The 15,510-nt window shown below is 35.9% G+C and overlaps 1 protein-coding gene across 2 annotated transcripts in view; it reads right to left on the bottom strand.

Annotated features, from left to right (window-relative positions):
• The window catches only part of LOC149781363 (serine/threonine-protein kinase mTOR-like), a 165,860-nt gene that overhangs the window by 96,578 nt on the left and 53,772 nt on the right, over positions 1-15,510 (bottom strand). For both annotated transcript variants that reach the window (XM_089935452.1, XM_089935453.1), the window contains exons 19-29: positions 14,526-14,618; positions 13,381-13,515; positions 11,343-11,481; positions 9,782-10,029; positions 9,145-9,231; positions 8,468-8,635; positions 8,014-8,126; positions 5,062-5,317; positions 4,169-4,312; positions 2,504-2,646; positions 1,885-2,047 (exon numbers count right to left, since the gene is read on the bottom strand). In XM_089935452.1, the coding sequence (XP_089791578.1) occupies positions 1,885-2,047; positions 2,504-2,646; positions 4,169-4,312; positions 5,062-5,317; positions 8,014-8,126; positions 8,468-8,635; positions 9,145-9,231; positions 9,782-10,029; positions 11,343-11,481; positions 13,381-13,515; positions 14,526-14,618 (1,689 nt within the window). The remainder of the gene's footprint in view (positions 1-1,884; positions 2,048-2,503; positions 2,647-4,168; positions 4,313-5,061; positions 5,318-8,013; positions 8,127-8,467; positions 8,636-9,144; positions 9,232-9,781; positions 10,030-11,342; positions 11,482-13,380; positions 13,516-14,525; positions 14,619-15,510) is intronic.

Genomic DNA, 15,510 nt, shown 5'->3' with positions numbered 1-15,510 from the left:
TCAGACAAACTCATGGCCATCACAATGCCAAACATCACACTGCTCTACTTAGTTTAACTGAGAATACTTAATTGTATTACATTAAAGTGACGTGTGTCACGATCTTAATAACTCTGTTGCATTTGTTTCAATGATATCAAACCTGTGACATTGATAATAATGATGCCTTATGAACTATTCTGTGTTCAGCAGTGACACAATTTTATGCTATTGTGTGAATCAGTGCATTTAGTAGATGTGCACCACAACTGGGGTGAGGCTAATGGGTAGGGCTGTTTTAAGTAAATTTAAAATAACTTCCAAATTATGAAACTAACATGTAAGAGAATTAGTTTGTTATCATAACTGACCCAAATGTAATCATATCTGAATGCAACCTCCGGATCATGTGCCAGAGGCATATAACTTTGACTCATTGATCAAAACCGGGTCACAACTGAGAAACTATTGAAATCCCCACTCTACCTATATCCATTTATACACTTATTGGGCATGAAAAGACAAAATTATACATGAAACTGACAAGGATTCATCCCTACCACCTGTGGACTTAAACTGGGGATCATAACTTGGAAACTATCAAGGTTAAAAGAGCCTACAACCAAATAGTTATTGGACATGAAAATACGAATTTAAATATGCAACTAAATTTGGTCTGGGCCAATTCCTAAGCTCCGTGATCTGACACCTGGTGCACACATTTTGGGAGGTAGGTGGGACAAAGCAAGGTAGTGCTGGGATACATGTTGACAAACTCAATTTAAGGCCCTGGATGGCCTAGTCGTGTAAGGTGCCAACCTATACAGATCACTGACATCTCACCTTTGTGTGCATTCAAGCTGCAGGCTTGGCCAGTATGGGTATGTGAGAAAACTTGCATTTCTTCTCAGCCTGTGATTTCTTGGATTTTTCCTGGTTCTTCATTTAAGAGTTTAATGTTGTTTTTTCTGAATTTATTGTGGTATAAACTGTCAGTTGCTGAATCACACAGCAAATAATGTCTGAAGGGTGTTATGTAAGCTGTGTAAGTCAGCATCTGACAGTTTATACCACGATAAACTCAGAAAAAACAATGTTGAACTCTTATAATTGCAATTATTTATAATTTTTTTTAAAAGATATTTCCCATTCAGTTTAAGAGCCTGTTTAAGTGTATGAATTATTGTTGAGGCGTTTGCTACGTAGCTATTTATAGAACAGGGACTTCTCTATCTGCAACACAATATCTACACCAATATCAAACAAAAAGTTCTACCAATGATAGGCGATCTTGGATTTGCTGCTATCAAGAGTTCATTGTGAAATGTGAATCGTTATTGTGTAGACAAGTGAGTAACCAATTTTCGTATCTTTAAATCTATTTTCGTGTTAATTAACAGTTTAGGTTACCTACAGGGGCTACTTACAAATGAAATTAAGACTATTTTTAAATGATAGTAGTGATGGGGGTCCAAGATTCAAACAGTACAATACACTGAGACTAATGGTTACGAAGGGCGTGTAGCAGATCTCCCACCTACCCCACATCATAAATATCAGTTTGGCATCTTACATTGTAGGACTTTGAATCCAATTCTTATAATGTTAGTCTTTGAACCCCCTCCTCCCAATCCCTATATCCATTACCTATTGTTTTAAATTCATTTGTTAACTTGGCAGATTTAGAGTTTCCCAGCTCTTCTTTTTTTTCAAATCTGGTCAAATCAATAGAACTAGCAAAACGGACCCTGATCTGTGGTGCATTATGGAATGGCCGATCAGGGGCTATGTTATTTGCAGTTGGATTCACTTTATAAGCAAGTATATATGGTACTCCAGCTCAAAAGGCGACCTACTGCTTCAAGATGAGCCACTGACACATTTTGCTTTAAAAAGTCACCATACCTTGTCACAGTGCTCCATAAACTCGGCTAAATTTAGCAGTGTTTGAGTTATCTCTGGAAGTTCTTGGGAGGTCAGGGCCTGCTCCAGACTGCTGATCAACTCATCCTGTTGAGTTTCTGTCAATTCTGTCCAGCAGGAGACAAAGGCTGCATTGAATAGGTCCCTGAAATGATGTTACAAAAGAATGAACAAAACAAGATTTTTGTTTCTGTTGCCCATTTATTATACCACTTTTAATGAAATTTTATGGATATATTATCTCATCTGTTGTTGCTTGGGAACTAATTTGTATCAGTGCTGGGCAAAAATGGTACCCCTCTTCTGATCATGGGAAATACTAAGGAATAGTCATGAAGAGACCCAGTCATGCTCAATCTCAGACTGAATCCTGATGGCAAATGGGGGGAGGTGGTGGTGTTGCTTGAGAGGGGGGATTTTAAGGTCCCTGTATGATCTAAGAATTCAAGACCTGGAAACTTTCAAGAGCCTAGTATATAATCCGTCTTACTGGACTGTATGTCTGAGCAAGGTCTCTGTATGATCTAAGAACTCAAGACCTGGGATTTTTCAAATGCTTAGTATACAATCCTCTCAAGGACAGAGAGATAAAAAGGCATACCTTGCTAGTGGGTTATATGTCTGGGCCAGTGCCCAGCATGACCTAAGGGCAGGAGAGGGGGACTCTTTCAGGAGCTCAATGCTCAGCCTCCTTAGCCATTCCATCCAGTCTTCCTTTGATTCCCTCCTGCCAGCCCCCAAAGCCTAAAAAATGTAAATGTTTAATCATTTAAATGTGATTCCAAAGAATCCACAATTGGGCATTTATAAAGTGTGTTGCAATGAGTAAATACACTATACCGTAAATGTTGTTCCTATTTTGCTGTGTGCAAATACACTGTACAGTGTATGTTCCTCCTATGGTTGACAGGTATATTGTATATATTATGTATACCATACCTTAATGATGATGTTCATTCTGGAGTAGTGATTTCAAAGCTCTGAAGATGGTCACTGTGTTATCAATACTGGATCTCTGAATAACAAAATTTTCATTTAGGACCACCGAGAGATCATAAGAAGTCATTCAGTAAAAACCTCATTCCATTCAGGAAGAGTAGCAATAAATAAAAATTCAAGCTGGCCATTGTGGCAGCTATACTGAATGTGCGATCGGTTCCCTTTTCATCTAGGACCAACTAAACATCATCAGAAGCCTTTTAGCAAAACCCCTATGTTGATATGACCATCGATTCTGGGGGTACCAATGTCAAGATATTTTTAACTGACCACACACTTTGAAACTTGGATCATAAACTATTCATATTACAGTGTAAATGATACTAAAAGTAAAGTGAAAAATTAAGGGCTGTTCCATTTAAACATATATGGCACCCAGGGAAGGCAGTTTTGAAAAATATATGCCAAGGTGCTTGGATTTCACAGGTAAGAAAATTCTAAATTGCATCTATGGGTGAGTGCCCTACATCAGAAGTGCCTTTCCTGGGTCCCATGTATGTTTTACTGGAACAGCCCTAAAGTCATTTTAATCAAAGACAGTTTCATTTAAAACTTGAAAATATTTCGCAAAAAAAGGGTGCAACAAGTTAGAAAATGGTACCATCTTGTTACCACAACAAAATAAAAACATTCACATACTCCAGAAACCAATGTCAGGAGTATTGGTGATAAGGGGCCATAACTCCTCTAAAAGCCAGAAATTAATCTTATTCAAGATTTTATCACAATAAAGAAGCCGAAATAGGTTGAAATTCAATGATCCTAACTACAGTAACATAGCAGAAACTAAAGTAAATAATGTCCAGGTAAACTGCACAAATTAGGAGGACAGGAAATCAGACACCATAACTCCTCCAGATGGTGATACACAGGTCTGAAAATAAAATGTTTCTTGAGATCTTAAATATAAAGCTGCATGCCAGATTTAGTTAATATCCAACTATTCCCAGGAATGTTATCTTCTGGAAACCTAAATGTTCATGGCCAGACTGTCAGACAGACAGATGGGCAGGCTCGTGAATGGACTGATACCGTGAATACTATAGGGATCTGCCAACTCCATCATACATGGCCATAAAAATGTGTTCTTTCATTACAGATCAACTCCCTAAACAGTGGTCTTTCAAGGCAGGTTTTACTGTACAACAAACTAGTATTGTACCAGTGTAAGCTGTAATAAATAAATCACCCCCACCTTTGGTGTTCCCCTGTTTAAATCAATATAAGTCAATTATTGCAGCAGTCAAGCACAACACACTATTCTTACCTTCTGTAGGTTGATATAACTGACATGAAGTTTCTTGATAATGCCTGTTTCAACAGTGGCCTCGCCTGACTCAATGGCTTTTCCTTTGTTTTTGCGGTGCTTGCCAATTATAGGATCTTCCTCTTCTTCTGCAAGAGTAGAGCCCTGTCAAAAAACAACAAATTAATATTTTACTGGTGTGCCTGATGGTCAATTATGGTTTACTTCAACAACAACAGAAAAGATTTACCAAACAATATTTTGCAGGACAAGAAAATCTTTTGTAATATTCTGACAGATTTGTCAAAAATTGATTTTTTATATTTTAGTTAACAATTCCATCATGTAAAAGTTTCAACTCTGTGTACAAAGTTTCAACTCTGTGTACAAACTATTAGACAATGATACTGCTTATTAGGCAAGACAAAATCCTCTCAGAGGGACTGAAAGACAGACAGACAAGGTAACACTCCTTCCCTAACAAGACACCTATGGAAACTTTATGTACAAGTTATTGGTGATGTTGTTGTTGTAGGGTTTAATGCCATTTTTCAGCACAAGATAGGCTATACATGGCAGCCCATATAAATGGTGAAGAAAGAACCCGGGAAAACCCCAGAAAGAACTACCAACCCACGAGAAGCTACTGGTAAGCTTTCTCACATACCCACATTGACCAAACCCAATACTCGAACCCACGCAGATAGAGGTGAGATGGCAGTGATCCATAATGGTGAGCGCTTTAGACCACTCGGCCACTCAGGGCCCCAGTTATTTGTGTGAGGTATCTGTTCAAACTCCTCAATATCTCACTACTTGCACATCATAAGAACATATACACAGCATGGCATTCCTATCTGAGATGATCATTTGATGAAATACTTTTATATGTTAGTTTCTAAGTGATATCTCACCTTAGCAATCTTAGACATGAGGATACTGTATCTCTGGTGAGTGATCTTGTATTTGGTCATCACTCGATTGACCATTGGGATGAAAATTATGTACTTCTGATTCAGCTGCATGACCAGGGCACACAAAGTATCCATTGCTGTGTGCTGAAGTTCTGTGGTTGTGTCCAGTACTCGAACCAGAGGGTGGATGATGCGCGATGCAAAATCTGTAAAGTCCAGTGAATCAGTCAAGCGATCGATGGTTTCCAGAGCCACTCTGATTAATAGAGAAAAGAAAATTTAAAATAAATTTGGTTGCCTAATATATGAATAAAAAGTGATTTTGTATTGTTTTGGTTTCAATGATAGTCAAACTTCTCCCTTAAATCTGACCTAGAAAGCCTCTGAGTTTCAAACCCTTTCATGCCTGAGTTGGTCAAAGACCCTGAGTTTTAAACCCTTTCATGCCTGAGTTGGTCAAAGACCCTGAGCAAACCTGGGAGCATGTCTGGTGATGAACTACAAATGCAAAATGAAGGATATGGCCTTTGAGTGATTCCCATTAAAAAGTTTGATGCAGGATGGAAATGTGATGAGACAAGCCTTGCTAGCATGACAAAATATACTGACTTTCAATTAAAAAACAAGTCTTGTATTTGAGAATTGAAATGAAAATGCTGTATGATTTTAATGTTGTAAAACGAGTTTAACAAGTGACATGTCAGGGCAATCATGAGAAAAAAAATGGCATCAGAAATTGGTTTTACCAGTGACACATCAGGGGAATCATGACAACAATGGCATCAAAATGAGTTTTACCAGTGACACATCAAGGAAATCATGACATAACAGTGGCATCAAACATGAGATTTACCAGTGACACATCAGGGAAATGATGACATATGACATAACAATGGCATCAAAAACAAGTTTTACCAGTGATGCATTAGGGGAATCATGATACAAACACAAAATAAGTTTTACCAGTGATGCATCAAGGGGTGTCTGACATAACAATGGTGTCAAAAATGAGTTTTACCAGTGATGTTTCAGGGGAGTCTGATGTAACAATGGAGTAAAAAAAATCAAAAATGAGTTTTACCAGTGTCATGTCACAGAGTCTGACATAACAGCATCAAAATTGAGTTTTATCACTGATGTGTAAGGAGGAGCAAGATATAACAATGACATTAAAAACATGTTTCACCGGTGACATACCAGGGGGAGGCTGACCTAGCAACTGCATCAAAAAAGAGTTTGATCAGTGACACATCAGGTTGAGTTTAATTATTAGTGTCATCAAAGATGAGCTGGACTAGTGAGTTTGACCAGTGATGCAGCAGTGGCAGTCTAAACATATGAAATGCATCAAAAATGAGTTTGAACAGTGATGCATCAGTGGGAGTCTGACATAACCAATCCATCAAAGATGAGTTTGACCACTGATGCATAAAGATTTAAAACTGCAAACTGATGTTTATCCTGTCAGAAAGCATGTTACATTTTCTTCTGTGTGAGAATGGTAAACTGAAATATTATATCTAATTTGTTTACTATTAATGCATGTGATGAAACATTCAATATTGCACATAAAATTTGCCTCATAAAGTGCTTCCTAATTATACTCGTGAAAGGAATTTTTTTTGATGAATTGTTTATTCAAAAATAACTATCCAATCATATTAGCACTTGAAATTACTCTGTACTATCTGTAGAGTCCAGCCCTCCATGAAAGATAAAAATTGTCTTTCTGATATATATCATACAAACCAAGGAAAGTAACTCTGATTAACTCCCCTTGTTTGCGATAAGTACATTCCACTTACAATGACAAAGTCTCGTAGCAAGTGTGCCACCAAATGTGCAAGCTGGTGTCTGTGCAAATTGTCATTTCTGGTTTGAGGTGTCTGAAGGTATTCCTGCCATGACCTACTCTATGTCTTGCCACTAAAGCAGGATATTGGTCACTGTCGCAATCTAATGATGTAACCATTGTGCCAGAAAAGCCATCTGCAGAGGGCTTATGTAAAGGTGGCCATAACACAAGAAGTCCACTGCTGCACTGGGCAGATGAGATGAGGAATTCCTTTGCTGAAATTGTCATTATGGCAGAACAAAAGTCTTTTCTGATGCATGAATGATAATATCAAATGCATTTGGAAGAAGGAAGATTTAGGTTCATATGGATTAGAAACTCTATACCATAATGAACAAAGTATTGGAAAGGAACAAAGATCTGATTTATCCACATTGACTATCAACCCAAAACTATGAATATGGTTGAGAAGATTGTTCATATCTTGAACAAAAACTGAACTTATCTAGTGTTTATGTAGCATGTTGTTAAGGAATGTTGCTACTGTCTGTATTGTAGTTTGATATGATGCAGTCCTAGTCTGGTGAAGGTATTAAAGCCAAGACTGAGGTCTAATGGAAGGGTGCAAATATTTGTACACTACCCTCCAGTAACCAAACTGAAGGTATTTGCATGATACTGTGTGAAAAGGTATAAGAAAACACATTGGACAAGTCAACTTGTTACATAATCGTCACAATGGACAGGCAAATGGATGGATTTTGCTGTCTCCATTTCTAATTTTGGGGCTGTATTAAATTGGTAGAGTCTGCAAAATACGAAACTGTAGAGCACAATCTTAACTTATGACAGGAACAGGGACCTCAGTGGAATTATTTTACTTATCTCCATACAGATACAGGGATCTCAGTGGAATCATTGCAATCTACCTACTGACAGGAACGGGGGGGGGGGGGATCTCAGTGGAATTATTGTACTTATCTCCAAACAGATACAGGGACTTCAGTGGAATCATTGCAATCTACCTATTGACAGGAACAGGGGGGACCTCAGTGAATTATTATACTTACCTCCACACAGATACAGGTACCTCAGAAGAATCATTGTGATTTACCTATTGACAGGAACAGGGAACACAGTGGAATCACTGCACTTACCTCCTGACAGGAATAGGGACCTCAGTGGAATCAAATAATTTAACAACTGGTGGGATAAGAAGATGTAGGTAATCATCCAGGTTGGCTCCAAACAACTGCAGGGCATTCAACAACTGAAGAATAAAAATGTATTTGTTTTTAAGACAATGCAATCTTATTCAATGTTTATCTGGAATTACATCTCTTAGGTTCTGTGCTGATGTAAGAATACTATCTTAAGTTATAAAAGGTAAAAAATAAAGAAGCATCATCATCTGAAATACTACTGAGGCAAATGTTTTATTAAGAGACCATTTTAAATCAATAAATATGCAAATATTTATTTATAGTTGGATGGATGACAGAATGATGAATGAATCAACCTGAAGAAGGGGATACTTTTCAAGGCCACTCTACCTGCTACATGTCAAAATCAAATACATGTAACTTTACATATTGCCAGTTGCCTCCTGACCTTTGCAGTGACGACCCTGTGATGACTTGTGTCATGCATGAAGACTTTCAGAATCTGCGGAACAATCAGTGGCAGGTATATACGAAAATCGGTCCCTAGAGCTGCAACTATCTGCTCCACCAGCAGTATTATGGTGTTCTGCATAGTGCTATTTGGGGTCCAATATTCCTACAATAAAATTTGAATACCAGTATGATTGTGTAGATTGCCAAGCATGAGTACTCAATTTCATATACAATAAACTGAAAAATTCTACTGAAAGCAAACAACTGAACCTGTTAAATAGATTTCATGTATTTTATCTGAAATAAGCACAATGTCAGATTCTTTTTTTTAAAAATTATGTTAAGATTTTTAAAAATAAACAACATGGAAAAACATCCAGCATTCATATTTACCGTTACTTTATTCATGTTCAACTCTGCTTAGTTATACAATACTCTAACTGCTAACGAGCGAACTGTAACAACTGTATGTTGCTAATTTACTGAGCTTGCAAAAACTATGACAAATTATGATATTTAAATAATGTGAACAGAAACATTGCTGCAAGATAGACAGATATAGGAACAAATGAACAATGATAGAAAAATCATAAGATATTATGAAGGTTAAATTTTGCTTTCTACAACAACACTTGAGTTGAGACAAAAATACGAGGTAATTTGATGACTCACCTTTATAAGGTTGAAAATGTCAGCCAAGTAGTTCTTAATGTGCTGTTTTACAATAGCAACGATCACTCCAAGTTGTTGGAAGAGAAACTGAAATTGTCAAGTTCATAAGTTAGTGACACTAGGATAGTGCAAGGCAAGGAAATTATCAGACTAAAAAAAACAGCTGTCACAGGATAAGAAAACATGCATAACTTAAATTCTTTATAAGACATCTTTTACTTTATATTTTTTGTTTCAAATTTTATATCTGTAAAAATTTTACAAACGAAAACTTCTGCAGAACAAGTCTAAAACATGAAGCCAATCAAAGTTAATCTCAATGTGTTAATATATTCTAAGTGATTTTCCAGATTACAATCACTTCAAGCATTACTTTCTTTAGCTTTGAAAACAAGTTCTATTTTATATACAGACATATGATAGAATTTAGTGGTAAGGAAATATGAATATTAAGCAGGGTTCCCATACCAAAAAACTCTACATACTATTATATGACAGAGGCATCCTACATACAAAAAACAACACTGAAAAAGGTTATTGTCATGACATAGAAAGTACCAACTCCATTTCAGCCTTCCAACTGCCAATGAAACATCAATTCCTGGAATTTATCAACTACAGAATTATCCAGTCTCACCTCCCTAAAGTTAGGGTCAGCAGTCCGAACAACAGTAAGGTATGCAGGAATCACTTGCTGGATGTAGGAGACACACTTCATTCCCAAACTCTTGAAGATGAAGGTAATGGCTTGGACAACCATCGTGTGGTGCTGGGAAAGGGTGGGGTCACGAATTATCCTCATCAGTGTTGCCACGGCAATGGCTGGGTAAAACTCTTCCAATGTTGTGGAGGCACTCATATTGGCCAGCATTTCACTTGTGTTTTCTGAAAACAAAACAATACATAGGTTTTAAGCTAATTTCATTTCATAGGCCATTGATATATATATATATATAGTCTCTCAAGACAGATTGTCTCTCATAACAGGTTTGTACAAGATTACCATTATTTTTCAAGGTCAAAATGCAGCAGGTTTAAGAAGGTAAAATATCCATAGTTGATGTACATGTATTTTATTGGTTTTTCATAGTTCATTTCAAAATATTGCAATTCTTTCATCTCAAAGTAATTCTGTATAGCAATAAAGATATACATCATAAAACAATTAGAATTATATTTGACAATCATGTGTACATTTAGGTTAGCATATGAATTGCAAGATTAATAAGATAATATTTAATTCTCCTGTCCATAAATTAGCTTGACATGTCTGTATTTCAGACTCACTTCAAAGGTAGCGTAAGAACTACATGTTTAACTATTAAACACTTACTCGTGCTGTGTATGAATTAGCAGTTTTCATCTGGATATTGAATTATATGTATTAATGAATAAAGTCAAAAGACAGAAAAAAAATAAATTTATTTATAGACAAATCCAAACTGTTTAATTCACTGATGATATAAAGACAGTTAGTGACATACACTTCAGTGTGGTTTACAGACTGCAGCTTACAAAGGCTACCTTGAAGTCATATCTACAGATTAGACTATTGTTTAAATTTTTTACATAAACAGTCATAGCTTCAAAGGATTATATAAAGGTAGGTATTCTTTATGTTTTTGTGATGCAGCCATGTATAACAGTGTTGCATTATTGGAATCTGCACTGTCTGCAGTCATACTTAAGTGGTCGTAGTTACAATGTATTAAAATAAATGTCGGCAGTGTTCATTTGTTGTTATGAAATGGTCATTCATAGCAGTGAACAAGCAAAATAAATATATGCAGATCAATTCACATGACATTCCATTATTGAAACAAATCTTTCTTCATTAAGTAATACTTTACTTTGCATAGAATGAGCAGCCAATAGAGATAGAAAGTATATTGGCTTATTGTCGAATCATGATTGATGACGTTTGTACAAATGATCAACAGAACTTTTTCTCTTCACAAAATCAAATACCCATGCTTTAATAACTAGGTCCATGCCTTGCTTTGGATACTGTACAGTTGGAGATTGAAAAAACTGTATTTGGAAGGAATACAAGTTGTTCAACTAATATTGCTTTAAACGTTTTAATAAAACCCTAGCTTTTACGTCTTTAATACTTTCAGTAACCAAAATTTCTCTCAAAAATTGAAAATTAAATTTGGTCCCAAAGATATTTGGTTTTGAGGGGTATATCTGCCTACCTGGTTGTGAGCTATCCTGTCCTGTTTTGGGGTCTGACATGCTGAGAACTGCTCCTGATTCTCCCTGTTGGATCAGCCCCAAGTTCATCTTGTGTTTGTGGGGATCCAGTGCCCCTAATAGTCCCAATACTCGTATCACCTAGAATTAAAATAAATGACCAAACTGGTGAATAATTTCTTTCAGATCCAAACCCAATGTGACTGCACAAAAGCAAACAACAAACTGAGTCAGTTGTAGCCATATCACATGGATCTGGCTCTAAGTATACAAGCTTGCTACCTGATCCTGCCAATCAAGTTTTAAGCAATAAATTCAATGAAATCAGACAAGTATAAGTATTTTTGAAGAAACATAATTTAGAATAGAAATGTCCTTTCCAGTCAAATATGTTACCGAATCACATTTACATTGGAAGAATATGTTGAAGGAGGAAGAAATGAAAGAGCATCCAACTGTTACCTTGGTCACCCATCAACGATGTAATGATAGGATCCTCATGTGAAGAGCAAGCCACTTCTTACTAACAAAGAAATAGTACAACCATGGAATAACCATACAACCATGGAATAACCATACAACCACAGAATAACCATACAACCATGGAAGAACCATACAACCATGGAATAACCATACAACCATGGAATAACCATACAAATGAGGTGCATATAGCTCCAATGAAGCTTTTTAATTAGCTGGCAAAGATAAATGGATATGGTTTCATTACTGAGGAAAATTTTCCAGGCCAATCCAGTGAAAACTTTAAATTAATACCCCCGATATGGTTGCACTGGCATCAACAAGGTCTGGGTAAACACCACCAGGCCCATAAGACTGAGCTCCATTCTCCAAGGTTAAACCCTGAAGGCAAAAGCTCAAGAAAGTCAAATGTGCACCCCTGCTGAGAATCTCAAGAATGTCTTTTTTTTCCTTGTAATGACAGAATGAGGTTTTCTGAACGTCTTAAGAATTGATTTGATTCGCTGATTAGATGATGTTATATATAACTTCTTAAGACAATCCTATTGCATCTGTTTACAAAGTGATGTTGAATGATATCCTTTAAAATGTAAAACATGATTTTGACTTCAATGATAGCTGAAAGTATGCCTACATAAATTGCAAGATAGCAAGCTATGTCTTTGTAGTTCTAGTTAAAAAAAGCTATTAATCAGACTCTCATATGACAAAGCCATACAAGAATCCTAGTTAAGTGAGACAAGGTATGCACTACAGATGTTATTATGGGTATAATGTCACTTCCATTCATCCATAGCTTTGTATCATACAATGATTCTAGCAGTGAATGAAGACATTTCTCAAGTATGTGCTACTTTCATAAGAAAAGAATAAATTAAATAGCTCTTTTACGTGTCAAGGATTGCATTCAATAAAGACAAAATTCACTTGCTATGTTATGGCCACTGGCTCCACAACATTTTATCAAAAGCCATTTCACTGAATACAACACTTAATAAAAAGAAGACATTTTACTAAAATTCTCTAAAATTTGCCAGATTTATGACAGAACAGCCACAAAGTGACAAGAACATTAGTGACAATATTGGACAAATTCTTAAGGTTTTGGAACATTAAAAAAAAAAGACAACTTTTGATGAACTGTTATGGCCAATATAACATCATTTGACAAGTTTCTGCGCACCAATAACTACCATGAAAAGAGCTAATGATGGCCATAAGAAGTAATTTGCTATTTGCAACACATGCAAGGGAAATAATTTTGCAGTGCTTTGAACTGCATCTGGCATTCTATGGTTCACTACCTATACAAGAGTTGATTAAAAAATGTAACTTAACTTTATTGACTCAATGTATACTGTTTAAGAGCAAACTTCTCAACCTAATGAAAGTTTTTGAAACAGAAAAAATATAAAAATAAATTCAACAATGAAACTAAATCCATGCTTTCCTCCATTATGTGGAAAATTCTTAAACAGAACTACCTTTCAATGATCTATGAGTTTAATATGCTGTTCTCCCTGGGGCAAACTAACTAAAGAATACAGAATAATGTTTTACCTCCCTCCTGATCCCAGTGGACTGTTCTGTTTTCAAGAAATCTAACAGCACTTCCAGAAGTCTGGGGTATTTTTGGTATGGCTCGACCACATAGCCTGTACTCTCCACTAGTCTACCTAATGTCCACAAGGCAACCTGTATCAATAATTAAACTTAATTTTATTATAATCTTAAAAGGTAACACAGTTAAGAAAATATAAATAATGCTGGAAAGTCTCTCCCTTAAATAAATATTATAACAAATATAGACTGTATGCCACTGTACACAACAAATACATGCAGCATCTAAAGACTTCAGGGGTCTTGATCGTCTAGTGGAAAAAAAAAAAGACTTTTTAAAGGATCATGTTTAATTAAAATAACTTGTCAAAGGATACAAGAATCATATGTTGTCTACAATACCTACAGATTGTTAATGTCTATGGTAACATTCAAGGAACAAAAAGTTTGTTTTATGGGTTTCAATCCATTTTTCAGCACATTATACGCTATACAATGCAGCCAGAATATTTGGTGGAGGAAAAACCCAGGAAAATCCAGGGAAGAACAACCTATCCAGGGGAAGCTACTAAAGAGACAAATACTGAAAATCTCCAAAATCTACTTGCCCTGTCAGGCAAATATTGAAAATGTTTACTCACCCACAGCAAACCTTTACTTAACCAGCTTTATAGAAATGTAAAAGTTGCTGATATGAACTTAATTCAAACATGTGAAACATTATTTTCTGGAACTTATTTTGTGACTCTTCTTACACCTGTTGTAACTAGTAAGTAAACAGAAATTGAAACTAGTCTGTTCTCCCTCTGGTAGGCATGTAGTTGTAATAAAGAGGCATGTATTTGTAACAAAGAGGCATGTATTTGTAACAAAGAGGCATGTATTTGTAATAAAGAGCAGCAAGAAGCAAACTTCCAGTAGAAAGTATGGGCTTTCAGTAAATAAAGTTAGCCATATTCTTGACAAAACATCCCTTTCATTAAAGAAAAAACCTCATTAGCCTGAAATCAGTACTTTCCTGAAAGGGCAAGTAGTTGGAAATTTCTCTTGTCCTTTTGAGTTGGGCAAGTGAATTTTTAAAGACAGTATCAAATTCTTGTAGAACAGAAATTTACAATTGTGATTTTAAAAATATGAAAACATACCTCTCTCTTTTGAAGAGCTGATGAGTCCTGTAGCATGTCCAGAATTATTGGCATCAGTTCATCCATACATTTCCTCATTTCCATACCGCTAACCTAGAAAATATGCAAAATACAACAGTGTCATAATCTTATAAAAGTAGATTTGCGGTGAACAATAAGAGAAAAGTTGAAATTCTGATAACCAACAATCATCTCAGCCAGTATATTTTATTAAAAAAGAACCTGTCAATAGTTCTGCTGAGTTCTCATTAGGGCATTATCAGGATTTTGTGGTTTTTCACAAAAGATGAATCAACAATACAACTCACTATGATAACTGTGACTTCTTATCATGTCTTGTTCATCCTTAATGAAAATGGTACCAATCATGCAAGAGTATGGTCACCATTCAGTTTCAATGAAATTTTGTTAGTGCTACTCCTCTTGGATGTATATTCATATCAGCATGGGGGTTTTGTCATTTAAGTACAAAAAAGCATTTTGCCACATATACCTATAATAACCTCTTCAAATGAACCAATAGCTTTTGATTGGGTGATCTGAGGATTAATGTCAAGGAAAATTATTCAAGGGTTAATGTCAAAATTATCCCAGGGTTAATGCCAAGGAAAATTATTACAGGGTCATGTCAAACTTATCCCAGGGTTAATGTCAAGGAAAATTATCTAAATGTACCCAGACTGAGTTTAAGTCCCTGATTGTGTATCAGATAAAGCAGTCAAGACAAGATTGTACTAATGACCTGTAGAACTGGAAGAAGTCCTTCAAATCTGTTCCCAGTTTGTGTGTGATAAGACTCGTATTAAATTCAGGGCTTTCGACATCTATCGTGAGGAGTCTATTATGTGGAAGGAAAGTTAGTTATGATCAAGAAAACAAAGCCGTACAAATTGGTCTCCTCTGTAATGTGAAGAAGACAACCATCAAGATAGAGCTTTGGGCCCCTATCTTAATTTCAATTTAATTGGCAGACAACCATCAAGAT

The sequence above is a fragment of the Sinohyriopsis cumingii genome, chromosome 15 (assembly GCF_028554795.1).
Source record: "Sinohyriopsis cumingii isolate HCF-2022 chromosome 15, ASM2855479v2, whole genome shotgun sequence".
Lineage (NCBI taxonomy): Eukaryota > Metazoa > Mollusca > Bivalvia > Unionida > Unionidae > Sinohyriopsis > Sinohyriopsis cumingii.
This window is presented reverse-complemented; position numbering and strand designations above follow the sequence as displayed.